The 25,975-nt window shown below is 43.3% G+C and overlaps 1 protein-coding gene across 1 annotated transcript in view; it reads left to right on the top strand.

Moving 5' to 3' along the window:
• Window positions 1-769: 769 nt before the first annotated feature.
• Window positions 770-25,975, top strand: part of Pitpna (phosphatidylinositol transfer protein alpha) — a 38,929-nt gene continuing 13,723 nt past the window's right edge. Inside the window, exons 1-7 of the mRNA XM_046446913.2 lie at window positions 770-1,006; window positions 4,654-4,684; window positions 9,485-9,630; window positions 13,586-13,677; window positions 19,729-19,736; window positions 20,890-20,964; window positions 23,620-23,703. Of these exons, the coding sequence (XP_046302869.1) occupies window positions 987-1,006; window positions 4,654-4,684; window positions 9,485-9,630; window positions 13,586-13,677; window positions 19,729-19,736; window positions 20,890-20,964; window positions 23,620-23,703 (456 nt within the window). The 5' untranslated portion in view covers window positions 770-986. The remainder of the gene's footprint in view (window positions 1,007-4,653; window positions 4,685-9,484; window positions 9,631-13,585; window positions 13,678-19,728; window positions 19,737-20,889; window positions 20,965-23,619; window positions 23,704-25,975) is intronic.

Genomic DNA, 25,975 nt, shown 5'->3' with positions numbered 1-25,975 from the left:
TATCTTTCTGGTAGAGTTGTTGTGAAAAGTCAAGTACTTAGAGAAACTTGCCCACATATTCGGTTATTATGTAATTTCTTTTTTTTTCAATATTGGGCATGAACCCATTGCTTCCTGAATGCAAGGCAAGCTTTCTACCACTGAGCCGACCCAGAGCCCTACATTTTTTCTTTCTTTCTTTAAATGAGACTTTTTTAATATTTATTTTTTAGTTTTAGTTGGTCACAATACCTTTATTTTATTTATTGGTATGTGGCGCTGAGGATCGAATCCAGGGCCTCGCACAAGCTAGGTGAGAACTTTTTATTTATTTATTTTTAAATTAGCTACACATGACATTACAATGATCTTGGCAATTCATACATTTGAATCATTGGGGTATAATTTCTCATTTGAGCTAGGTGAGAACTTTACCGCTGAGCCACAACCCCAGCCCCCCTACATTCTTTCTTTCCTTTTTTTCTTTGACACAACTTTTTCCTGGGTCTCAGCCCACGCACCAGGACGCTCCATCACACAGGTACCTTCGTTCCTGCAGCACAGAACTCACATTGGACACCCTGCGGGACACCTGAACATCGGCCCTGCCTACTACCGCGGTCTGGGGCACGCCCGGGTCCACCTCGGATGCCTAAGCTGACGCCACTGCCCATTTAAGGGGAGAGGGCCGTGCCCGGGGAGGTCCCGCCTTCCCGCTGAGGTCAGCGCGCACCTCTGCGTGTGACGCTCTGGTTGCCGCAGAGACGCCCCGCCCCCGCGCGGCGCTGCGGAACCGGAGCTCCGGGCGGCGTCGGCAGCGGCGCGGGAGGCGGCGAGGCCCGGGCTGCAGGAGCCGGCGCGGCGGCCTCAGCAAGAGCGGTGGGGACCCAGCGGACCACGACGAAAGCGCACAGGCAGCCGGGCCGGGCCGCCACGGGGAGAGCGGCCGCCGGGAAGCGGGCGGGAAGCCGGGCGGGCAGCGGACAGCCGCCGAGCCGCGGAGCGACATGGTGCTGCTCAAGGAGTAGTGAGTGACCGGCCCGCGGTGCGGAAGCAAGGAGGAAGGGAGGGTCGGAGATGACGACCAAGGGGGCTGATGGCCCGGTGGAGAGGATGGAGAGCGCGGAATGGGCTGTTGGTCGGCCCAGCAGGGGCGTAGGGGACCTTAAGGGTCGGACGGGGCCTGAGGTGGGGCCACAGGGGGTAAAGAGAGCTGGACAGTACCTGAGGTGGGGTCCAAGGGACAGTGAGGACTGAATAGGCCTGAGGAGAGGCCAAGGGGACAATGAGAGCTGGACAGGGCCTGAAGTGGGGTCAAAGGGACAGTGAGAACCTGGCAGGGCATGAGGAGAGGTCGAGGGAATCCAGAGCACTGGATGAGACCTGGGGTGGTCCTACAGCGGGGGCTGAAGTGTTGAAGGAACCAGCTGGAACTGTGGAAGGGTCTGAGGGGACCTGCGGGAGATGGAGGAGTTGTCTCAGGGACCAAGGAACAGTGGGACAAGGGCAGGCAGAGCTAGTGAGCTAGCCCGTGGTGGGAAGGGCTGAGCAGTAAGGGGCAGGGAAGATCAGATATGACAGCTCTTGGAAGGGAGTTGAAATGGTGAAGAGGAGTGCTGATATGGAACCTGGAGTATGTAGAGTGGCCACCTTGACACTAGGGGAAGGATTGTAATAAATGGACCCAGAGGTCTAGGGGATCAGGGCCAGGCTTGGGTGACAGGGTAAGGGAGATAGAACAGAACAGAGGGGGCTGAGATCCGGAGGGCATCCGTGATGACACGGTGCCCAAGTGGTAAATGCAGAAGAGGAGACACTGGGAAAAGCTTGAGATGCCTGTGTTGAACTTGGGAACACCTGAGTGAGGAGTTCAGAATATATTGGGCAGTATCCAAAGTAATATGAGGGAGTTATGGTGATGGAAGATGGCCAGAAAGTTATAAACATAGATAGTCCAGAGAGTATGTTTGTGAGTTGGAGGTGGTAGGGTCCAGAGCAGGGGAAGTCTTTCTCTAGGAGATTCTCAGTCTTGGTGCTAAGGGATGGGAAATTTCTTTGAGTTATCAAGGCTGTTTCCATAAAGCCATTAGTTGAGGAGTGACATGGAAGGGTGAAGGAATTTTTAAGTAATGCATTGGGATGAGAAATTGGTGACTTTTGGCAAGTGTTGCAGGAGATTGGAGGTGGGGATGTCTGGATTGTTTAATCTTTCAAATACAAGGTGATCCATCCCTGAAGTTCATGGTTCCAAGTAAACATCACAGGACACCCTTTCCCCAAATGGGAGATTAGATGTGTGTATGTGTGTAGAAATTTCAGTGAAACTGTGCTTCCCTGGAAGGAGGGCAAGTGGGCAACATTGGGCTAAAAGCCCCAGAAATTCAGAAGTGGGAGATGTCTCAGTAGAATGAAACCCGTAAAACTCTTGTGAGCCAAGCAGGTGTATGGAGGGCTTCCCACTTTGAAGTGAAGGCACTTTGTCCATCTCCTCCTGGCTTGCTTCTTGGAGGTGTTTAGGATGTAGTGTGGAGTTTGGATAACAAAGAAAGAAGAGATCCAGGTGTCATCCCGGTTTGACACCTCATGTGAAGAGCATTATTTGGAGGTCCTGTCACCTCAATTTCTTGACACCCCATCTGATGTTATGCAGCCAGAAACTCAGAGGTTTATGTGGTAGGATGTCAAGTTTCTCCAAGAAAGAGAATATGGTGTATTTTAATGTGTGTCTAAATGAACAGGCTTTTCCCATTTTTCTGATCCTCCTTCCTATTCCTAGAATCTGTAGAAATCTGTAGTTTTGAAAAGAAGGTCAGGCAGGGGAAAGAAGGGTCTTTTAGAAGAGATCTGAGTGAGTTTTGAAGGGAGGCACTCTTTGCCCATTCTTTGTTCTCCTCTCCTTGATGCCTGCCAGGGAAAGGCCCAAGGTGCGGGGATGCAGAGCCGCCTGCATTTCCTTCCTGCTTGACTTGTGCCCTGGGTATGCTTCCCTGGGCAGGGGACAGGGCAGGAGGGGGCCATTGGAGATATTTGGCTATGTCTGCAGCGCTGCAGCTCTGGGAACAGTGCGAGTGAAGGTCACACTATAGTGAGCATATCTCCAGTCTCAGCCAGCTGTGCCTCTGTGGCCCTGTCTTTTAGAGTTGTACCCTATTGCTGCTAAAGTGGTTTTGTTCCTAAGGAGCACAGGAGAAATGTCTGGAGTGCAGTTGTAATGAAAGCAGCCTCAGAGCATCTTTTAGGAATTGGCTGATACCAGTGTCTTTTGTGGGGAGACTTGGGTCTGAAGGTTGTCCCTGTTGATTTTTGTGACACTTCCTCTAACAGGATTCTCCATGATTTGATTTCTGCAAATTCTTGGACATGATTTTTGCTGTGTTCTTGAAGATAAAAGATGCATTATTTTCTAGGAAGTTTCTTCCAAGGGTGCAGAAATTCTGGCCTCCAACTTGGGGGTATTTTTCTGCACCATCGGCTTTCTTGAACGGGAGGAGTGCATTAGTGGTAGCATCCAGTAAACTGGAGGATTTATATGTTATTTGAGTAGGTCTGGAGGAAGGCAGCAAAGACTTGGAGCCCGTTGTGTTTTTCTTGTTACTTTTCTGCTTGGCCTTTATTGTGATGATTTCCTCCGACCCCTCTGTGTGCTTCTTCCTCTGACACCTCTGTGCTTCTTGCTTCCTGGAGGACCTTTTTGCAACTAGGAAATAAATAGTAAACTATTTACCAGCATGGAGCAAGAAAACTTGTTTGAACCCACTGCATAGGAAGGAGGACATAGCAGCTCATGCTTCACCAAGCAAGCATACAAGAAGCAGAAGGGCCCAGCGGGTTCCAGCAAGGCTCTAAGGACTGAAAATCTAAGCTTCAAAACTAACTTGACTTAGAGGACACATCCAAGGCTTTTTCTCTTAAATCTATTAACTTGTAGCACTGAACAGGTGATTGGCCATTGATTTGCATTACAAATGCAAGCCACCCAGAGAAGTGTCACTAGTCTTTTCACCTCTGTGGAGTTTTGTCCCTCATGGGGCCTTGCTGGCCATGGCTTCTCCATTTGGTTATTGCTTATACTTCCAACAATTGGTGGTCATTGAAATGGAGAAGAAGAAAGTGATCAGTGGGGTGTATTTGGACAGCTTCTGGAGGTCAGGGTGGGCATCCTCTTTGGTGGTTTCATGGTGGTAGTTTGTATTGTAGTATCTGTTCCAGAGCAGAGGTGATTAGTATATACTCTTAGGGTGATTGAATCTCCAAGGAACTTGGCCCTTTCCCATCCTTTACCTTAAGGGCTGTTGTTGGGTCCACAGAGATGCAGACCCCCAGAACCTGATTCTTTGGGTCTGAATCTTAATCATGTTGGGTCCTTTTGTGTTAACATCTCTGTTTTACTAGACTCAGGGGAGATAGGATGGGTGAGGGAGGAGGAGAAGAAGACAGCTTTAAATGTGAGTCAGAGGCCTAGGAAGTAGCTGGTGGGGATTCAGGTTTGCATTGAATCACAGGGTTCTAAATGGAATGTCAGAGAGACACAGAGGGTCCTATTTCCTGCTGGATTTTTGTCAGTGAATATAGTGTCATGCAAAAAAATGTTGAATACTGTTCTAACATGATGTTTTAAGAGCCTGTGGAAGGTTTCAGAGCCTAAAGTTGACATTCTTTTTCCTTCTCTTGTAGTCGAGTCATCCTGCCTGTGTCTGTAGATGAGGTAAGTCCTTTTTCTTTCTTGCATATAGTTGTGCATAAGTTTTTGTGACTGTTGACTCAGTTGAACTAGAAGTGGTCATACTCTTTATGTAGTTTGCATATTTGTTCTAACATAGAAATAACCAGGGTTCGTTGTGAATTTTCCTGGTGCTGCTTTCAGTTGAAGGAAAACACTTGATTGGTGCAGCTGGGCAACTTTGTACAACCTGCCCCAAGCTGTTGGCATGCTGGATGATTTTGAATACCAGCCCTTTTTACCCGCTGGGACTGTGCCTGTCTGGGACATTATGATTGGGTTAGGTGTATACATCTCTGGGACCTCCATGACTCGACTGGAAAGTGTGCATGGCTCTCTCTGGTTATGCAACAAACCAGCAGAGCAGGAAATCTCTGAGGCCCTCCCTTGCCATGCAAGGTGACTGCTAGAAAGACCAAGGCAGAATCCTTCTTTTACGGCGGGCAGAGAGTGACATGGGCTTGGCTTACCCTCTGTCCTTTTATGGTTCTTGGGTCTGATGTCCCGGTGTGTGCAGATCTGGCAGCAGCATTGCCACAAGAAGGTTCATAGGCCATGCTGACTCAGAGCTCCTCTCTTAGATAGCAGAAAGCTGTCACAGAGCCTCCCTTGATCCACCCTTTCTGTGAACTTCCTCCATTCTTTTCTCCTGCCTCAGTCTTGTTCTTTGCTTCCTCTGAATCCATAGGCCCCACCCTGGCTTCCAGTGAAACTTGAGTTTGGGTGAAGTTTGTCAGCCAATATGTTGCCCTCAGTCGATGGGCTGTAGTGCCAGCAGGAGCTCCTGTGATAAATTCCACTCTTTTCCAAGTAGGAACTGAATCTTTGAAGTTAGGCCAGCAGAGCCTGCAGCACTTTAGATGAGACAGATATTCGAGCTAATTGACCCTTTAAGAGGGGTGAGCAGGCATTGGCCTCCTAGAGGATTGTCTGTAGTGGTGGACTTGCATGTCTTATAAGAATTGTGGAAACCGGGGAGATGGGGACAGAGGCAAGCTTGAACATGAGCTGGGGGCTCTGAGAAGTCTGAGAAATGAGACTGAGCTGGGACTAAGTTAGGTGTGATGGTGCGTGCCTGTAGTCCCAACTATTTAGGATGCTGAGGCAGGAAGATCACTTGAGCCCCAAAGTTCAAGGCTAGCCTGAGCAACATGGCGAGACCCTACCCCCAAAGAAAAAAGAAAAAAAGAGGGAGAGAGGGAGGAGGAATGGGGGTGTGGGGAGGGAGAAAGAAAGAGAAATGGCGGACTGGGAACCAGGTACTAAGCTGACAGGGGTTGACTTTGGGAAGGGGGGTTAATCTAACTCCTTTTAGGGCCTTGTTGTCTTTATTAAAAGTACCAAGTGATAAATTTTCCATACTGAAAGGCTAAGCAGGAAGGCCTAGCATGTCCCTTGCTCTGAAATTTATGAGGGATCCAGTGACTTCCTCTCTGCTGTACAGGATCATCCCATCCCTTATTTAGGAAGCTGTCTCCCAAGAACTTGGGATTTCTTTAGAGTAAAGTCTCTAGCAGAAACTTTTTAGAGGGAGTTTCTTGATGGACTGAAGGGTGAAAATGTCTTTGAGAAGTGCTATAGACCAAGGAACTTTCAAAAACATCTCTCTGCTGTTCTGTAGTAAGATTGGAGGTTTCAGAACTCTGATTTTTTTAAAAAAATATTTATTTATTTATTTTTAAGGTATAGATGGACACAACACAATGCCTTTATTTTTATGTGTGCCAAGGATCAAACCCGGGTCCCTCCCGTGCTAGGCGAGCGCTCTACCGCTGAGCCACAATCCCAGCCCCCAGAACTCTGATTACTAATGGTGGAGCTGAAAGCAGAGGGATAGAGGAACTCTTATGTTGAGAGCATCCACACTGGCAGTTTTTAATTTGTGGTGTTCTTTTTGCAGGCTTGAGGAAGTGGTGGGGCGGGGTGAGATAAGTCAGAGCCTAAACTCTAAGCAAAAGCTTGGGAAGTATGTACTGGTTAAGATTCATTTCTCTGTGTGGTGATGGTTGGCCTGTTTCTTGTCACCTGACAAGAAAGCAGCTTGTGGCCTGGTAGGGTTGTTCTTTTGATTACTTGAATCTTAGTTCCAGAAGATCAGAAGATGCTTGAATGGGGAGTTGAAGAAGAAATAAATACAGATTGACTCTGAGTATTTGTCAGTAACTCCATCCTGACTCATGGTTCCCATGGGAATAGCCCAGTATCATGTGACTGGTGGATTCACTTCCTAAATTGGAGGCCATGACTTGAGGCCCTTGCAGCTTCTGATTCGGGAGGAAAAGACAAAAAAGAAAAGAGAAGGTCATGTTTTAAAACATCCTGATGGTCTGAATCAATATTTGGGGGAAGAATTAGCTTCTGGCTAGCCAGTCTCTTTGGACTCACATTGCCCAGGGTTTCTAGACATCCTGCAGCACAACAAGAAAACCTTGGCTATTTGACATGGGTATGTCCATCAGTGGTTCCTGACTTAGGCCAGCCCACCTTGGGCAGGACTGTTTTACTTCTTGTTTCCAGATTTCATGGCAGCGTCCCCCTGTGGTACCTGATACAAGAGGGCCATGTGGGTGGAACCAACATCTGTACTGTTTCAGTATTTCTGGCCTACCCACGATAACTTCCTGGGCTCCCACTCCCAGATTGCTAAAGTAATGGAGTGTCTTAGTTCTTTGGGACAAGAGAACACATCTCAAGATTAGGGGAGCATTGTCCTAGGCTGAGGACTATGGTCTCTTTGGAGTTCCTTATCTGATTTAATGGTCTGACAGCAACCTCTACCATCACTCAATCTGAATCTGGCAGCTTTCCCAGGTGTTCAGAGCAACTATGTCAAAGGGAACCCTCTTGACATGAAAAGTGTCCCTCACTGTATAACCTGTTCAGGCTGGTCTTACTTTCCCCTTTGGATTAACAAAACTGCCTTCACGTGTCTCATGGGATTAAAGGATCAGAATATCAAGAGAGATTAAAGAGGGAAGATGCCAGCCAACAGGCTGATCCTCTTAGAGCCTGCCCTCTTGATTCCTGCAGCTGAAGAGAAACCCATTGAAGACAATTAGTCTGCCTGGGGTCCCCCTCCCCAAGTAGTAGCACTAGCTGGCAATCCCATCCACTCCTCTAGGCCCTCTCCCCAGCCTGCCCTGTAGGATTCCGAGTTAGTGGTTAGATGTCCTGCTCTGAAACAGGGTTCCTTGCTCCTTCTTAGGAAACATTGGTTCAGCCAGACTCTGACCCACTTGATAGGGTTTTTTTGTGTGCCTTAGTTAGGTGGTGGAACTGGAAAGGCACAGGAACAATTTGGAGTTCTGTGGGGGCATTGAGGCAGCACTGATGTTGCTTAGGATTTACAGGGTCAAGGTGACTGGCTCTCACCCAAATGTTCCTCTTTATGGGATTAACTGAGCCTTGATCGCTTGCCTGGGTCTTTCTTTGGCATTTTGTGATAGGTTTTTGCTTTGGAAATTAGGGCTCTTTGAGCTCTGTGGTGAACAGTGAATTGTCTGGGTCTACTGTTTTGCCTTCCAGACTTTGCTCCTGTTGTGCTTAGGAAGCTTTTGTAGATCAGGCTTCCAAGTGTGAGGTGAAGCTGCCCTGGAAGTCACCTCTGCATTTTGCTCTTGCCAGTAGTGGTAACAGTGGCACATGCCCAGAGGTACAACAGAGAGTTTTAATCTCAAAGAAAAAAAAAACAAAAAACTTGTTTTTTACCCCTGTGAATACCAGAAGTTTGGGAAGTGAGAGTAGAGAGTGAGGATGAGGGAAACCTTAATCTTCACCCAACAACATATTGGGCAGTCAAGTACTTGTTTTTCTCTTCCTCATCCTACCTAAAACGTTGTGCCTGGTTAGCACTGGCAGTGATGGGGGAAGACAAATCCTTTGGTATAGGTGTAACTTCCTGCATCATCTGTTGCTGTACATTCTCTCTTCACTGTATTTTTTCCTTGAGACAGCTTACTTCAGAGAGAAATGGGCAGAAGGGTTGGGTCTGGGCATTGCCCAGATCATTGGCCCAAACACCAAGCTGTCCTGTGGGGGTTAGAAGAGGCCAGTGATCTTGACTGGTGACTTGATAGGGTGGCATGTGACCCAAATAAAGGAAAAGCAGGCTTTTGCCATCTAGTAACTGCCAACCCAGAGGAGGCGGCCAGCCAGCACAGACTGGGGAAGGAATCTGTACCATCTAGCAAGGGAAGCAGGAATACTTGCTTCAGCCCCACGTGGAATTTGCAAAGCCTTGAGAGGTTTGGTTGTCTGAAAGACTATTCTTTGATCTCCTAGCAGGGTGAGGGCCTCAACACTGGAGATAAAGCAAGTAGGTGAGCCAGTTTTATAGCAAAGGTTGTCATTTCAGAGCACTGGGCATCCTTCTTTGACAAGAAGTCATGTCTCAGAATCTGTTAAAATGAATGGGATAAAGAAATTTCTAGCAACTGACCCAGATCCTGTTTTGGGGTCTTAATACCAGAGACAGGTTCAGAGTAAGCTACCTTGGACTCCAAAATCTGTTTTCTGGACAGTGATATAAAATTAACAACATTCCTCTGCCTCTTTAAGCCCAATGGATAATGAGAAATGGGAAGGATGAGATTAAATGCATATGATGGCTGAAGAGAGGCCATGGAACAGCATTCTCAGTTGATCTGGGTAGATATAGGTAAGGCCTGGTGTGAAACTCCAGGATAAGCTCCTGGATGAGGGGCCCCCAGGGCCTACTTTGACAGTTACCAGCAGCTGCACCATGTGTAACTATTGAGAATAATGCCTGTCTCTCTGTTCCTTTAGTATCAAGTGGGGCAGCTGTATTCTGTGGCTGAGGCCAGCAAAAATGAAACTGGCGGTGGTGAAGGCGTGGAGGTCCTGGTGAATGAACCTTATGAGAAGGATGGTGAGAAAGGCCAGTACACCCACAAGATCTACCACCTACAGAGGTATGTGACCACAGCAGCAGGGCAGAAAGGTGGCCGGGTTTAGAAATGATGGTAATGGTTAATTGGAGAGGGAGGGCGGTTTCCAATTTATTAGCTATTTGTTCAAGTTTGCTTCACATGTGAGAGTGGGCATAGGTGGTTCTCCTTTGTTCATTTAAAGATTTCTGTTAATTAAAAAAAAGTTTATACTTACCTAACCAGGCTCCCTGTCCCCGAGAGGTGAGTGTTTGGTTTATTGTGGGCCCTTCCGTCGTCTGTGAGAATAGCCCTCCATTGTCCTCAGTCCTCCATCCAGACTCTCAGACAACTAGTCCTTACCAAGGAATTGACAGTTGGTTAAAATAGTGCGTAAATGGGTGTTTCCTTTGTTATTTTACATAGATAAAATTGTACTCTACATTCTGTTCTGTTCTTTGCTCTTCTGTTATGTGTTATAATTGCCTTTCACTGTCAGCATATTCTGCCTCATTTTTTAAAAGTATACATAGTATTCCTAACATCACATTGTACAGATGTGCTGTAAGTTGTTTAACCAATCCTCTCTTGGGGAAGTAGTTATATTTATAGTCATTTCCAGACATCTGCATACTCCAGTAAAACTTCTTCATAAATCTTTTTGGATATACTTGTGTGTGTGTCATCTATAGTAAGTGTTCCTAAAAATATAATTGCTTGGTCAAGTAGTGTTTTAAATTCTGGTATTGTGAAATCAGCTGCCAGAGAAATTTTGGAATTTCTTTTTCAATCAAAGGCATACATATTTTTAATGACACTTGAACTAATTTGTGTATCCAGAATCCATATAAATCCATACAAATTCACACAAATTTGCTGAATCCCTAACCAAAAAGGAAATATTTTAGTAAACTGTGAGCCAGTCCAAAGGGGACTGCAAATAATAGTAAACATATACCAGCTCGAATGAAAATCAAACCAAACTCTTCTATTTTTTAATATTTTTTTAGTTGTCAATGGGCCTCTATTTTATTTACTTAATTTTGTGTGGTATTGAGGGTTGAACCCCGTGCTTTACATACTAGGCAAGTGCTTTACCACTGAGCTACAACCCAGCCTCCACGCTTATTTAGAAACCATCCAGAACTGGAAAAATAAACATGAATTTTTTAAAATTTAATCATGGTAAAGTATGCATAACATAAAATCCACCATTTGAAGTGTTCAGTTCAGTGACATTAAGTATGTTTATATTGTGTTGCATCTTAAACCTAAATCTTAATTCCTAGTCACTAAATAGAACTGACATTATTTTCATTTTCATTTGGTAAAAATCCTTGATTTTCTGTATCTGCTGCTCTGACACTGGAACAGTATTAACCCAGAGGAATGCAGGATTCTGCAGGGCTGGAGCAGGAGGAGAGCAATGCAGTGAGAGATGCCATACTTCCCTTCCTTCTTGCTGCACCCTTCGTCCTCCAGTCCTCCATCCGGACTCTCAGTTGATGTTGACTGCCAACTAGACCTTACTGAGGAATTGACAGTCGTTAAAATAATGCTGTCAAGATACGCCTTCCTGGGGCTGGAGTTGTAGCTCAGTGGTAGAGTGCTTGTCTCATATGTGTGAGGTACTGGGTTCAATTCCTAGCAACACATATAAATAAGCAAATAAAATAAAAGTCCATCAACAACTAAAAAATATTAAAAAAAAAAAAAAAAAGATATGCCTTCCTGGGCTAGGGCTGTAGCTCATTGGCAGAGCACTTGCCTAGCATGTGTGAGGTACACTGGATTCGATTCTTAGCACCACATAAAAATAAATAAAATAAAGGGATTCTGTCCATCTATAACTACCCCCAAAATTTTGTTTTATACAAAAGGATGTGCCTTCCTCAGAGTCTATTTGTATTTTTTAAAGAGGACTTTGAAAAGAGATGAGGAGGTTGGTATTTGAAGCAGAAGAGACCAGTTGGTTCCTCAGGACTCAGTGGTGCAGATGAAGTGGCAGGGAGTTGGGGTTGTATGTACATAAGGATTGTGAACCATGTCATACCATCTTCCTTAAGGGGAGAGAATAGATGTTGAGCTGTTACCTCTTTTCTTTCCTTAATACCAAGATAGCCAACTGTGGGGTAGGGGGGTGAGGCCCACAATGACTGCCTCTGCCATCTGTCCTCATGAGGACAAAAGACTTCCTAGCAAATCAGCTTCTCTTGACTCTCTCTTCTTGCCATCTCTAACACGTCCATTTCTTTCCTTTGTGTCTGACCTGGATGACTTCAGCAGCTCTCAACTGATCTCCCTGCCTTCCAGTTCTCTGCATAGCTATGAATGCTCTGCCTGGAATATCTGTCACACTGTAGCCTGAAAGCTATAAGTGGCTTCCCTTTGCCCTCCGAATGAAGTCTGTATTCCTGACATAACTCACAGAATCTGTTATGACCTGGACGCTGTGCGTTTCCTTGCACTCCTGGCCTCATACCTCACGTCTGCTCCTCTGAACTTCCTTCTCTCAGCCTTTCCCACCCTACTCCCATCTGTTTGTCCAGCTTGGTCCTATACAGTCCCTATTCCATGTGTCCTTGTCATCCTGAATTTCCTGCACATCCTGACTGGGCTCTCATGCATTCCCTGCCATGTTCATATAGTGCTCTGCTCACCACCCTCCTCAACCCTGTGCTCACTTCATTGGAACACACACTTTCAGTGTTGTCATTTGGCTGGTTAATTATACTCTCCTCTGGACTGTTTGGTTTCTGTGTGTATCCTGGTGCCTGGGACAGAGAAGTGTCTCCTGAATGAATGTGGCAGTGTGTGGGTGAATCTCAGAGGTTTGCTCTGATGTAATGCTCTATTAGGGGGAGATCTCTCTTTTGGGCCTGAGCCACTAAATTTGATGAGATTGCAAGAGCCTGTTGAAGACTTTATAGATGAGCATTTAAAAACTAAGAAAGGAAGAAAGGAATACGTGTGCCTTTTTATAAAACAAAATTTGAGTTCATGTTCTGCATCCTGAAAGGAAAATTGAATAGAAGATATTTGTCTTGGGAGGTAGACAATCCTGAGACCCTCCTGTCCTCTTGGAGCTTACAAAACTAAACTGCAAATGGTAGCACATGTCTGTAATCCAGTGATTCAGGAGGCTGAGGCAGGAGAATCTCAAGTTTGAGACCAGCCTTGGCAACTTAACAATACTCAAAATAAAAAAGGGCTGGGGATATAACTCAGTGGTAGAACACTCCTGGGTTCAATACTGAAAAAAGGAAAAATAAAAACTTACAAAATAATCTCTGGGCGCTATGGCACATGCCTATAATCCAGCAGTTTGGGAGGCTGAGGCAGGAGAATTTTGAGTTCAAAGCCAGCCTCAGCAAAAGCAAGGCACTAAGCAACTCAGTGAGACCCTGTATCTAAGTAAAATACAAAATAGGGCAGGGGATATGAGTCAGTGGTCGAGCGCCCCTGAGTTCAATCCCCAGTACCAAAAAATTTTAAAAAGCTTACAAAATAGACTAGATTATCTTGGATATCATATTCTTAAATTAGTCGCTAGTCACCCTGACCCATTAACCTAGACTGGTAGGTTCAGTCCAATACAGGTAGTATACATGTGGATGTATCTCCTTTGTATCTTATCCTTACACGTAGTATAGAACAATGCCCTGGACCAGTAAAAAATGTGTAATGGAAAACTGTGGAATGAGAATATAATGGCTGATAAACCACAGCAGCTAGCCTAAGGTTTCATATGCTGTCGTTTTCCTGGTGGGTGCTGGGGCAAGTTTTGGGTGGTATTGGTAGCCAATCAAGCTGGGGTGTCAGGGTCTGGCAGATGCTTCTCACATACACTAGTGAACCTGCTTATCTCATGGAAATTTGCTTGTCAACTCTCCATTGAAGAAGCTTATCCTGTGACCTGAAGAATGTGATATAAAAGCCCTTTGTCTTCTTTTTCCTCTTCTCCATTTCTCTTTATCACCCCCCTTTTTTATCACTATAGCAAGGTACCCACATTTGTTCGAATGCTGGCCCCAGAGGGAGCACTGAATATACATGAAAAAGCATGGAATGCCTACCCATATTGCAGAACTGGTGAGTGCAGTCTTGGTAGAAGCTGGAATTTGGGCCCCAAGGTGGATTAAGACTTGGACAATAGGCCCAGGGGTGGGGGTGTATTAGGGCTTTGTGTCCCTCCTTCATTTCTCAGATTAACCAGTGAAAGGATGGAGTTGGGGGGTGAGTGTCAGTGTTGTCCAGCATGACCTGGCAGTCAATGATTAGCATGCGTGAGCTTTTAGAATCTTCCGAGACATTTTTTTTTTTTTTTTTTTTTGGTACCGGGGATTGAACTCAGAGGCACTTGACCACTGAGCCACATCCCCAGCCCCATTTTGTATTTTATGTAGAGATAGGGTCTCACTGAGTTGCTTAGCGCCTCGCTTTTGCCGAAGCTGGCTTTGAACTCACAATCCTCCTATATCAGCCTCCTGAGCCACTGGGATTACAGGTGTGTGCCACCACATCCAGTTTCTAGACACATTTTTTACACAAAATTTAGATCCTATGATTACTGATTATTAAATTGCTCATTTTTCTTCAGCAAATGGAGACCATTTTCCCTGTCACTCGTAGTCTGTTGTTTGAAATTTGTAGCTGGATACAGTGGTTTATGCTTGTAATCTCAACAACTCAGGAGACTGAAGCAAGAGGATCGCCAGCCTGAGCAACTTAGTGAGACCCTACCTCAAAATGAAAACATTAAAAGGGCTAGAGTTGTAGCTTTGCCCTTGAAGCCCTGGGTTCAATCCCCAGTACTGGGGCGGGGGGTTAAAAAAAAGCAAAATTATAATGACTGCGTGGCTGAATGTAGAGTTTGCTGAACATACCTGTGGGTTCTACATCTGTGGATTTCATAAACCATAGATCAAAAATACATAGGAGGGGCTGGGTTGTGGCTCAGTTGTAGAGTGCTTGCATAGCATGTGTGAGGCACTGGATTTGATTCTCGGCACCACATATAAATAAATAAATGAGTGAAATAAAGGTCCATCAACAACTAAAATAAATAAATAAATAGATCCATAGGAACTAGGCCTGGTGGTACCTACATGTAATCCCAGTGGTTTGGGAGGCTGAGACAGGAGGATCAAGAGTTCAAAAGCGAGGTGCTAAGCAACTCAGTGAGACCCTGTCTCTAAATAAAATACATAAAAGGGCTGGGTATGTGGCTCAGAGGTCAAATGCCCCTGAGTTCAATCCCCGGTAACGCCCTCTCCACACACACACAAAAAATACATAGGAAAAACAGCTGGGTACACTGGCAGGCACCTGCAATTTTAGCAGCTAAGGAGGTTGAGGCAGGAGGATTTCAAGTTCAAGGTCAACCTGAGCAACTTAGTAAGACTCTCAGCAACTTATCAAGACCTATGTCAAAATAAAAAAGACTGGGGATGTAGCTCAGTGATGGAATGCCCCTGGGTTCAATCCCCAGTATCACAATATAGGTAGGTAAGTAGATTGGGTTTGATCCCTAGCACTTCCAAAAAAAAAAAAAAATGACTCTCTAGTAAATATATACAGACTATTTTTTGTCATTATTCTGTAAATAATACAGAATAACAACTATTTATATAAAATTTATATTAGCATTATGATTTGTCTAGACATGATTTAACTTATATAGAATGAAATGTAAATACTGTGCCATTAAGGTACTTGAGCATCCACAAATTTTAGTATACTGGGTGGAGGGGTGGGGATCCTGGTACTAATCAATCCTCAGTGGTTACTGAGAATGACTATACTATGGCCTTTTAAACCATTCCCTTATTGTTAGTACTGAAATTTCTAGTGTTACTGTGATATATTTATATGTGACTTAAAAAGTAGCATTCAGATCCAGGAACTCTTGGGTGGCAATCATTGGAAAGGCCCTGTAGGGTAACCTCTCTGCCCTGAAGAAGAACTAGGCCTAGAGGTATCAAAGGAGATATTGATGCCTAATTTTTAATGACAAGAGAATTTGGAAACAGCAATTCCCAAATTGTGTCATATACACGTGGAGTGTACATGGCAGATTCTTCAGCCAGAGGCTGGGATGGTGGGATCATCACTGATAAGAACTCCAAATTGATGGCTCATGCTGAATCAGCATGTTCTGTATTTGAGGATGAGGGTGGATTTATTTTCTTAATATTGGCCAGCCTCTTGCTGGAGTTTCTGGAAAGGAAAGAGTAAGACCTCCATAAAGAACTTTGTGTACTTGTCTAGACATTCTAGGATTCCTTTTGATTATTTTAGACTTCTAGCTTTCTAAGATTCCTAAGTCTTGAGGGATATCTAGAAGTAGATCTTTTGGGCCCAAGCTGGCACTAATTCATATCCCAGGGGATATGAATCCTAGAGGTGCCGTAGAACTTGTCTGAGAGGCAGATGACCTTTTATCCTAACAACCTTCATTTGTTGGCACAGTCTAGCTCTTGCATCTTCCTGCCAGCCTCTGTGTACCTGTATGCTTCACTTACTATCTGTTATGACCTGGTACTCCCTAGATCGTATTTGATAAGGATGTGATCCTTAGGTGACTCAGGTAATTCTTATTCTGAGAATGTTGGGAATGACTAAAGTCATTGCTCTCTTCAGTCCTCCATGTTTGTACACAGGTTCAAGAACCTTGTATCAGGGCTGGGGCTGTAGCTCAGGGTCAGAGCCCTTGCCTAGCATGTGTGAAGCGCTGAGTTCAATTTCTAGCACCACTTAAAAATAAACAAATAAAATAAAGGAGGCATGCTGTCAACCTAAAACTACAAAAAATGAAACAAAACAACAACAACAACAAACCTTGTCTTAGGAGATGTACAGTTATTGGTGGCACCTGAGATGTATAACACATGATTTTATTGCTGTAGCTGAACATGCAAACTTCACTATTCCTTAAGCATTGGACAGGAAGCTGTTAAATTCTTGGAAATAAGACATATACATGTTTTTAAAAGGCAGTAGGCAGTGTGGCAGGATGTGTCTGGTCTAGGGCCAAAGGTGAATTTTATTGATGTGTAAAAGAATTGCAGTGAGCATGCATTGTAAAAATCTTAGTTAACTTGGCGTGGAGGTACAAACAGTGTGGACTCCTCCATGCCTGAGGCAAGGTTCTAGATACATAGTCTGTGCCAACTGAGAGATGCCTCAGGGAGTGCTTCAGCTGGCATAGGCCTTTTTCTACACAGTAAATGTTAGTTCACTTATTGATCCTTGACCAAAAGAAAAAAGAAAGAAAAATATAATTTCCAAATACTCCATAAAGAGGACAATGAGTGGGGGGAGGACCTCATGCATAGATCTCATGGGTGCTGACCTCACAGTCACATCCACCTTCTTACAGAACAAATATGTTGAGTCTTAGATCTGTTCAGTTAGACACCCACTCTTTTAAAATAAGAGATATAAACAGGCAAGGAACTTTGCAGTTCCTTGGGGGGTCAATGGCAAAGTAGTTATTAGTTCAAACATCTTCTTGACCTAACTAAATCAAAGTTTGAGGAGAGGTGGATGAAAGAGTATGGAGTAAAATACCCCAGGCATTTTGGATGGCTCTAATCTTATTCTGAGAGGATTGAAAACATATTGAGAATACACCACTATCAGCTCTTTCTTCTGTTTTCTTAATTTCTCTCTGCCTCTTTTCCATGAAGTTGTTGGATTGAGATGGGAAGGAGATGGGGTTGAGTGGGTTGCTCTCTGGATGAAAGTGGAAAGAGGAAGATAAATATACTGGTTTCTTCTTCCATTTCCTCCCTCTGACCTCAACTCTTGGCTAGATACAGTATTGCTAGGTTAGGATTTTAAAATACCTTATTCCTGGGGGTGGAGATCAGTGGTAGAGCACTTGCCTAGCATGTGTGAGGCCTTATTAGTCTTATTTGGAAAGCCCTATTTTCCAACTGCAAAGGGTTTCCTGAGGCTTTCTGTGTACCTGGGATTGCAGTTTGAAGAAAAGGGAATGCTGTAAGTGCAGAGATGTTTGGAGGGGAAGGTGGGGCTAAAGAAGGTTTGGGAGAGATTGTTTGGTCACCCACGTTGGCATCAGCCACATGGGTTCAGAAATCCCATTTGTCAGAACTGAGTGGATTTAAGCTGGGTGTGGTGATGCACGCCTATAATCCTAGCGGCTTGAGAGGCTGAGGCAGGAGGATAGCAAGTTCAAAGCCAGCCTCAGCAATTTAGCAAGGCCCTAAGCAACTCAATGAGACCCTGTCTCTAAATAAAATACAAAAAAAAAGGGGGGTGGCTGGGGATGTGGCTCAGTAGAAGCCCCTGGAATCAATCCCCAGTACCAAAAAGAAAAAGAAAACAAAACAAAACTAAGTGTTTTTTTTTTTTTTTTTTCCCCAGTGTCTCACAAACACTAATGTGTAAAAATCTCAAATGCCAATCTTGAAATACAAATTTAGTAATAAAACCAGATATTCCTGTTTACTGATTAGGGATAGATTCTTCTACATGGAAAGCAAATTTATAATCAGAATACTAATGTGTAATTTAAAAAATGCTCACTTGGTTAGGTGATAAGATTCCTGAAACTCTTTTTTTTTTTTAATATTCTTTTTTTTTTTTTTTTTAAGATAGAGAGAGAGAGAGAAATTTAAAATTTATTTTTTAGTTTTTGGCGGACACAACATCTTTGTTTGTATGTGGTGTTGAGGATCGAACCCCGGCCGCACGCATGCCAGGCGAGTGCACTACCGCTTGAGCCACATCCCCAGCCCTCCTGAGACTTTTGATTAGCACATTCTGTCCCTCAGAGGCCAAACTAGAAGTTTTCCTACAGAACATGGATTCCGAATAAGGTGGTTAGAGAAGCTTAATGTTTAGTGTCATCAAAGCAGGCCAGCCTGACACTTGCCATTTCCAACATGGTGATGGAGCTGTGTTCTCATGACAGCATTGCAGAATTTCTGCCAAACTGGCCTCTTTGGACATTCCTCTGATGGATATTAAACCCATCATTTCCTTTTCATAACATGGTTTTCTCAAGTTGTTACTAGGGCAATTGTTTCAGGGTAGGCCTTTTAGTTACAATCTTTTTTCTTTTTCTATTTTTTTTTTTTTTTTTTGGTACTGCGGATTGAACCCAAGGGCACTTAATCACTAAGCCACAACCATAGCTCTTTTTATATTTTATTCTGAGACACAGTTTTGCTAAATGGCTCATTTAGTTGCTGTGGCTGACTTTGAACTTGCAATCCCCTTGCCTCAGCCTCAGCAGCTGGGATTACAGGCATGAGCCACCGAGCCCGGCTAGTTATAAACTTAATCTGGTACTTCCTTCTAAGATTTTTTCATTAGAATGGGGAGATCACTGACAGTCTTTTGGGTTATTCTTAAACATGGCAGATTATATCCTGTATATTTCAAGTATTCCTCATTTCAGTTTTAGAGGTAGCCTTAGTTTCACTTATGGAGTGATGGGGTTTGTTAGCCCTGTATAATTTCCAATATGTAGCATCCATCAGAAATTGAAGTAGCTCCTAAATTCAGAGGGTACAAAATGAACTGGAGGAGAGCTGGTCTGTTCCCCAGTGACATGAGAACTGCAGTAATTTTCTCTGATAAATAATTAAACCATGCTTTCCGAGGGGGTTCTATTACAATGAGCAGGTGTGCAGAGCATGAGAGGTTTGGTTACAGTGAGAGGAAGGATGCTGTGGGCAGATAGACAGCAACTGGCCCAGAGTGCCCCGATCTGCCCCAGGAGGTGGAAATGAGGGGCACCCAGGTGATTTTCTGACAATTACCCAGGTAATTTTCTTGACAATAGAGTAACGGATCACAAGATCTAAGCTGATCAGAGACAGTCCCTTTCCTTGTCCTGCTGGAAAGAACCCAAGGAGCCCAGAGTGGCATTTTTTTTTTTTAAATTAAATTCCAGGTTTGGTCTTCTGGGAGTTTTGTATGAGAGAATCTTAAGCGGGGCTTGGTGTACTGAGACAGTCCCAACTCACTGGGTCCTGGAGGTGAATATGGAATAATCCATGGGAGTCAAGAGCTCTTTGTTATTTGTGGTCCCTTGGGGTGAGGGACAGATACTTATTAATCCTCATTAACTTTTTTCTCTCTTATTTTCATGTCCTTGCCTTGGAGCAGTTATTACAGTAAGTATTATTGGGGTTTGGAATTGTAGATGATTTATAAGAAATAAAAAACGTAGCTGGGGCTGGCTGGTAGTATAGCTCAGTGGTAGATTGCTTACCTAGCATGTGCAAGGCCCTGTGTGTGACCCCCAACACCACAAAATAAATAATAAATAAATGCACTAGAAGTCCTGGATATTCTCTTTTGGTGTTGGTTTCAGTCCTGATGAAGAGTTTGTTATTTGGCAGGGGGACCTCCTGCTTTAAGCTGCGTTGACTTGTGGCTTTAACAGGTACATCCTGGCTCTGAGTCTTGTATGTACAGAATGACTCAAGGCTCTCCCCTGCTGTCCTCAGGTCATGCCTACTCAGGTTGTACAGAAATTTTGGTTCAGCTGGCCTGATTGTGACATTCCTTTCGTATTGAGCATCTGTTGACCCCAGTGAGCACTGACCTTTGGGCAAATTGTGAAGTCAACAAGATATTTCTTCTGTGATCATCCCCTTTGTCACTGTCCACACCTTTCTACCCTTCAGCATACTCATCCAAGTGCATTGTCTCTTCTAGGAAACTTAATTCCTGTTGAGATGATAATGGGTTTTTCCTCTTTTTAGTAGTTACAGTTTTTGTTTTCATTTTTTTCCCCTTTTACAGTTGTAGTTTTTAAAAAGCACTAAGAGAAGGAGACAATAATTAACATGAAGGGTTATCTCGGCCAAAGGCTAGCTGGGGAGAAAAGGGCCATGATGAATGTTTTTTATTGGTTGGAGTCTTCCTTACTCTCTCCATGATAAATTAAGCATTAGCACCCTATGCATTAAGTAATATGGAAGACTAGTTAAATACATGGACTCTAAAGTCAGACAATCTGCTTTTTAGCCAGTTCTGTGATGATCTATCTCTGGCCTTGACTGCATCACCTAACTTGTGAATGTCATTGTCCTCATCTGTAAAATGAGGATGATTCCATAGACATCACAAGCTGGAGTGAGGATTCAACTGGGGTGACGCATGTCTCGAATATGATGGGTCCCCAGTGAAGTTAGCTATTATTATCAGGCAAGGCCTGGATTCTTCCGGCTGCCCAGGGTCCAGTGATGGGAGACCATACTCTCCAGCTATGAACCTGGTGACTATAAAGTGTGTGTATGTGTTTTCTTTTTCCTCTTCCAGAATGAGTACATGAAAGAGGACTTTCTGATTAAAATTGAAACCTGGCACAAACCAGATCTTGGCACCCAGGAGAATGTAAGTAGTACTTCCCAAGGTTCCCAAGATTCAGGACAGCATCTTGAGTTTCTGTCCTATAGCTTCTGTATCCCTACCATGGGGTCCTCTCTGTGGTCCTCTTTCACCTGGCCAGGAAAGCCGGGGCTTCTTGTTAAACTTGTCTTACCCCAGGGTAAGATTGCCCCATTTTTGATTTTCAAAATGTGATCTCTGAGATTCCTTACTGCACCTTCCTGTAGTGCTGGGATAGGTCTAAAATGCAGTTACTGGCGCAGAGGAGCTGTATTTTATTTATCTGTTTATCAATCTGTCACTATTTATTTATGGTACTGGGTCTCAAACCCAGGAGCACTTTATAACTGAGCTACATCCTCAGCCCTTTTTAAAATTTTTTATTTTGAGACTAATTTGCCCTTGCTGGCCTCAGACTTGCCATCCTCCTGCCTCAGCATCCCCAGTTGCTCTGATCATGGACAAGTGGAATACTATGTCCCATTGGAGCAGGATTTTCTTTCTTTCTTTCTTTTTTTTTTTTGTGTGTGGTGCTGGGGATTGAACCCAGGGCCTTGTGTATGCAAGGCAAGCACTCTACCAACTGAGCTATATCCGCAGGCCTGGAGTGGTATTTCTAAAACAACAAAATTACAGCTTCTGGGTTGGAGATGTAGCTCAGTAGTAGAGGGCTTGCCTAGCATGCCTAGCATGCATAAAGATTTAGGTTTGATCTCCAGCTGCATAAAACAAAACAAAACAAAATAAATTATAGCTTCTATAGAACACAAATTTTAAAATACACATTTTTTTTTTTTCTCCCAGTTCAGGGCCTTGTGCATACTAGGCAAGTGCTGTACCACTAAGCTATATCCCTAGCCCCCAGCTCTTTTTGTTTTGTGTGGGTTTGTTTGTTTGGGGGTTTGTTTATTTGGAGGCAGGATTTCACTGAATTGCCCAGACTGGCTTCAAACTTGTAATACTCCCACCTTGGCTTTCTAAGTAGCTGAGATTATGGGTACATGCCATCGTGCCCAGCTAAAATACACCTATCCTTTGCCTTAGCAATTCCCTATCTAGGAATTTACTAGACAATTATTTTCTCACATATGTGTCATAACATACACAAAGAAATACATTATAGCATCTTTTTTTTTTTTCTTTTTCTTTTACTAGGGATAGAACCCAGGGGCACTTAACCACTGAGCAACATCCCCAGCCCTTTTTTGTATTTTTATTTAGAGACTAGGTTTCACTGAGTTGCTTAGGCTGGCTCTGAACTCTCGATCCTTCTGCCTTAGCCTCTCAAGCCACTGGGATTACAGATGCGTGCCATCATGCCTGGCCATTATGCATTCTTTGTGTAACCAAAGATTAAAAACAACACAAGAGCTGGGCATGGTGGCTCATGCCTGTAATCCCAGTGACTCGGGAGTATGAGGCAGGAGGATCACAAGCTCAAGGCCAGCCTCAGGAACTCAGCAACTTAGCAAGACCCTGTCTCAAAACAAAATATAAAAAGGGCCAGGGATGTGACACAGTGGTTAAGCATCCCTGGGTTCAGTCCCCAGAATCAAAAATCAAAAATAAAAAGACAATAAAGAACAATCCTCAAGCTTGTTGTTTAGGGGAAGGAAGGGAGAGAGGGAAAGGGAAGTTAACTGGGGAATGAAATTGATCAAAGTATGTTATGTGTATGTACAAGTATGGCATAATTCCACCATTATGTGTAATTATTCACCGATAAAAATATATTGTTCAGGGGCTGGGATTGTGGCTCAGTGGTAGAGCACTTGCCTTGCAAGTGTGAGGCACTGGGTTTGATTCTCAGCATTGCATATAAATAAAGAAATAAAATAAAGTTCCATCAACTACTAAATATTTTTTTTAAAAAAAGTATATATATGTTGTTCAATGAAAAAAGCAAGATACTAACAAATGTGTATATGTTCTAGTGTTTGTATTAAAAATAAAAACTGTGCATAGGGATTGATTGTAGCAACAGTGTCTATACTAGAGTGGGCCTAGGGGACAAGCAAGAAAGTTACTCTTCATTGTATCCTCTCCATACATTTTGAATTTGTGTTATAATTTCATACTATGTACCTGTACAGCATGATTAAAATAAGCATGTGTGGCTAAGCAGGCAACATCTCCAGAAATATTTAGACTTTACTAAGGGGAACATGAGGAAACAATGTAGTGCTGGGATAGGTCTAAAATGCACCTAGGAGTCCTAAGGATATTTTGACCTGTGGAAGTGGAACTTAGCTTGAAAAAATCAGCTTCATTCTCTAATTTATGTGTACTTAAAATCCAGTGTCCTATTCCTATATGTATATTTTCTGGTGATGTTGCAGATTGGATCCAGGACCTCAAACATGCTGAGCTACAACCCCCAATCCTTTAAAAAAATTTTTTTTGAAACAAGATCTTGCTAAATTGCCAGGGATTATAAGTATATACCACTGTACCCAGCTCCTTTGCATAACTTTGTACAGGCTGACTATTCCTTATCTGGAATGCTTTGGACCAGAAGTGTTTTAGATTTCAGATTTTGGAATATTTGCATATACATAATAACATATCTTGGGGATGGGACCCAAGTATAAACACAAAATTCATTTATGTTTATGGATATCTTATACATATGGCCTGAAGGAAATCCCCTTCTTCCTGCAGGTGCATAAACTGGAGCCTGAGGCATGGAAACATGTGGAAGCCATATATATAGACATTGCAGATCGAAGTCAAGTACTTAGCAAGGTAAGAACTACTTAAAGATGTTGGATGTAGAAGTGACTTCTATTAGAGAAACCAGGGAACAATATCAAACGTGGCTCAAAAGGAAGTTCTCTCTTTTATTGTTTGCTGTTTTACTTATTTTATTTTTTTATGGTACTATGGATTGAACCAGAACCTTGCAAATGCTACCACTGAGGTATATCCTTGGTCCCTTTTTAAATTTTAAAATATTTAATTATTTTTTCCTGGTACTGGGAATTGAACCCAGGATCATTCTACTACTCTAATATTACTGTATTATACCCCCCAACCCCTCACCAACATTTTATTATTTATTTATTTATTTTGGTACCAGGGATTGAACTCAGGGGCACTCAACCACTGAGCCGCATCCCCAGCCCTGTTTTGTATTTTATTTAGAGACAGGGTCTCACTGAGTTGCTTAGTGCCTCGCTTTTGCTGAAGCTGGCTTTGAACTCGCAATTCTCCTGTCTCATCCTCCCAAGCTGCTGGGATTACAGGTGTGCCCCACCATGCCTGGCTTTTTTATTTTGAGACAGGGTTTCACTAAGTTGCCAAGGCTAGCCTCAAATGTGATCTTCCTGCTTCAGCCTCTCAAGCTGGGACTACAGGTGTGTGCTACTGTGTCCATCTATTTTATTTTGAGATAAGCTCTCACTAAGTTGTCTGGGCTGGCCTTGAACTTTTGATCCTCCTGTTAAGCCTCCCAGGTAGCTGGGATTACATGTGTTTGCCACCATTCCCTGCATTGTTTTGTTTATTTATTTATTTTTGTGGTTAGGGATTTTTTGATTAGAAATTGGATCCAGGGAACTCTACCACTGAGCTACATCTCCAACCCTTTTTATTTTGAGACAGGGTCTAAGTTGCCAAGGCCAGCCTTGAACTTTTGATCTCTTGGCCTCCCAATTAGCAGGGATCCTAGGCATGTGCCACTATGCCCAGTTTATTTGTTTTATTTTTAAAGTTAGTATTTAGAATTCCCCCCTTGTCTTGAGTTGGGGATGCCACTGGGGAAATAGCAGCCCAAATTTATGTGTCCTGTTTGGCCTCTGGAAGTTATTATTAGACAGTGTAGATGCCATTGGTAGAGTGTTTTGACCTGCTGAAATGATGTTTAACCTGAAAAATCAAGGCACTAGTTTTCAGATTTATTTTTTGAATCCAGTAATTTTAAAACATTTATTGCCTGTTTGGAGTACTCTCTTAGGTTCTGTATGTTCCCAATGAGAGGAACAGAATATAGGAAAAGACTTATCTCCTGTCTTAAGAAGCTGGTAGTAGCTTTTCAGAGTAACAAATATTTTAGCTGGAAAAGGTTGGTCCACTACTAGACCACAGCTTGAAGAGACAAGAACCAGGTCTGTCCAGCTTGTTTACCCTTGTGCTCCCAGGAAGTATCTATTTAGGGAATAGAAGGGTTTGATGCCCCTTCACTCATTACTGCTCTTTTTTTGACAGAGAACTTGTTGGAATCATGAGACAGGAATTTAACTCTGCCCATTGATAGGGAGTAAATGTTTGCTTTTTTGTATCCAGGGGTCTGATACCTCTTTCCTGTGGTCACTGTGTGCACTTTAGATAATTCACTTTGTGCATTTCCAAAAAGATAAGAAAACCATCTTGTGCTTCCTTGCTAACATCCCTACCCCGTGCTCAAAAGATTGGTTAATTTTTCAAAAAGCTTTTAACTGAAGTATGACTAGCCAGATGAATATGTCATAAATGTACAGCCTGATGAATTTTCTCAAACTGAACATACCCAAGTATTTCTCAAACACTAAACTAGCAAAAACTAAGGTTTTTTGACTATTTTGTCAACTCTGGTTCTAAGAGTAGAAGGAGACCTGGAGATGTAGCTTAGTGTAGAGTGCCTGCCTAGCATGCACCAGGCCCTGAATTCAGTTCCCAGTACCACAAAAAAAAAGAGTGTCTGTGTGTGAAAGGAAGGTAGTGGTAGGGTAGAGGTTTTTATTTTTATTTTGAATACACAAATAATCCCCATAGTTTGGGAAAAGACTTTGTGTGTGCAGGTATGTGTGTGTGTGTGTGTGTGTGTGTGTGTGATATTATCTTTGTTATTTTCATCAAGTAAATACTAAGATAGTATACTAAGTTTGCTTTTCCTGAGCCCACATTAGTCAATGTGGAGTTCCAGCTCAAAATTAAACTTTTGTTGTGATTAATTAACACAGAGAATTGATTGTATTATGAATCAGTGATGTTGGGGAGGGAGGAATGGAAAGAGATTATCAATGACTAAGTTGTAGTA

The sequence above is a fragment of the Marmota monax genome, unplaced genomic scaffold (assembly GCF_021218885.2).
Source record: "Marmota monax isolate L192 unplaced genomic scaffold, Marmota_monax_Labrador192_F-V1.1 WCK01_AAM20220418_F8-fsc00138, whole genome shotgun sequence".
Taxonomy (NCBI): Eukaryota; Metazoa; Chordata; class Mammalia; order Rodentia; family Sciuridae; genus Marmota; species Marmota monax.
The sequence above is the reverse complement of the archived record's forward strand: the minus strand, read 5'-3'. Positions and strand labels throughout refer to the sequence as shown.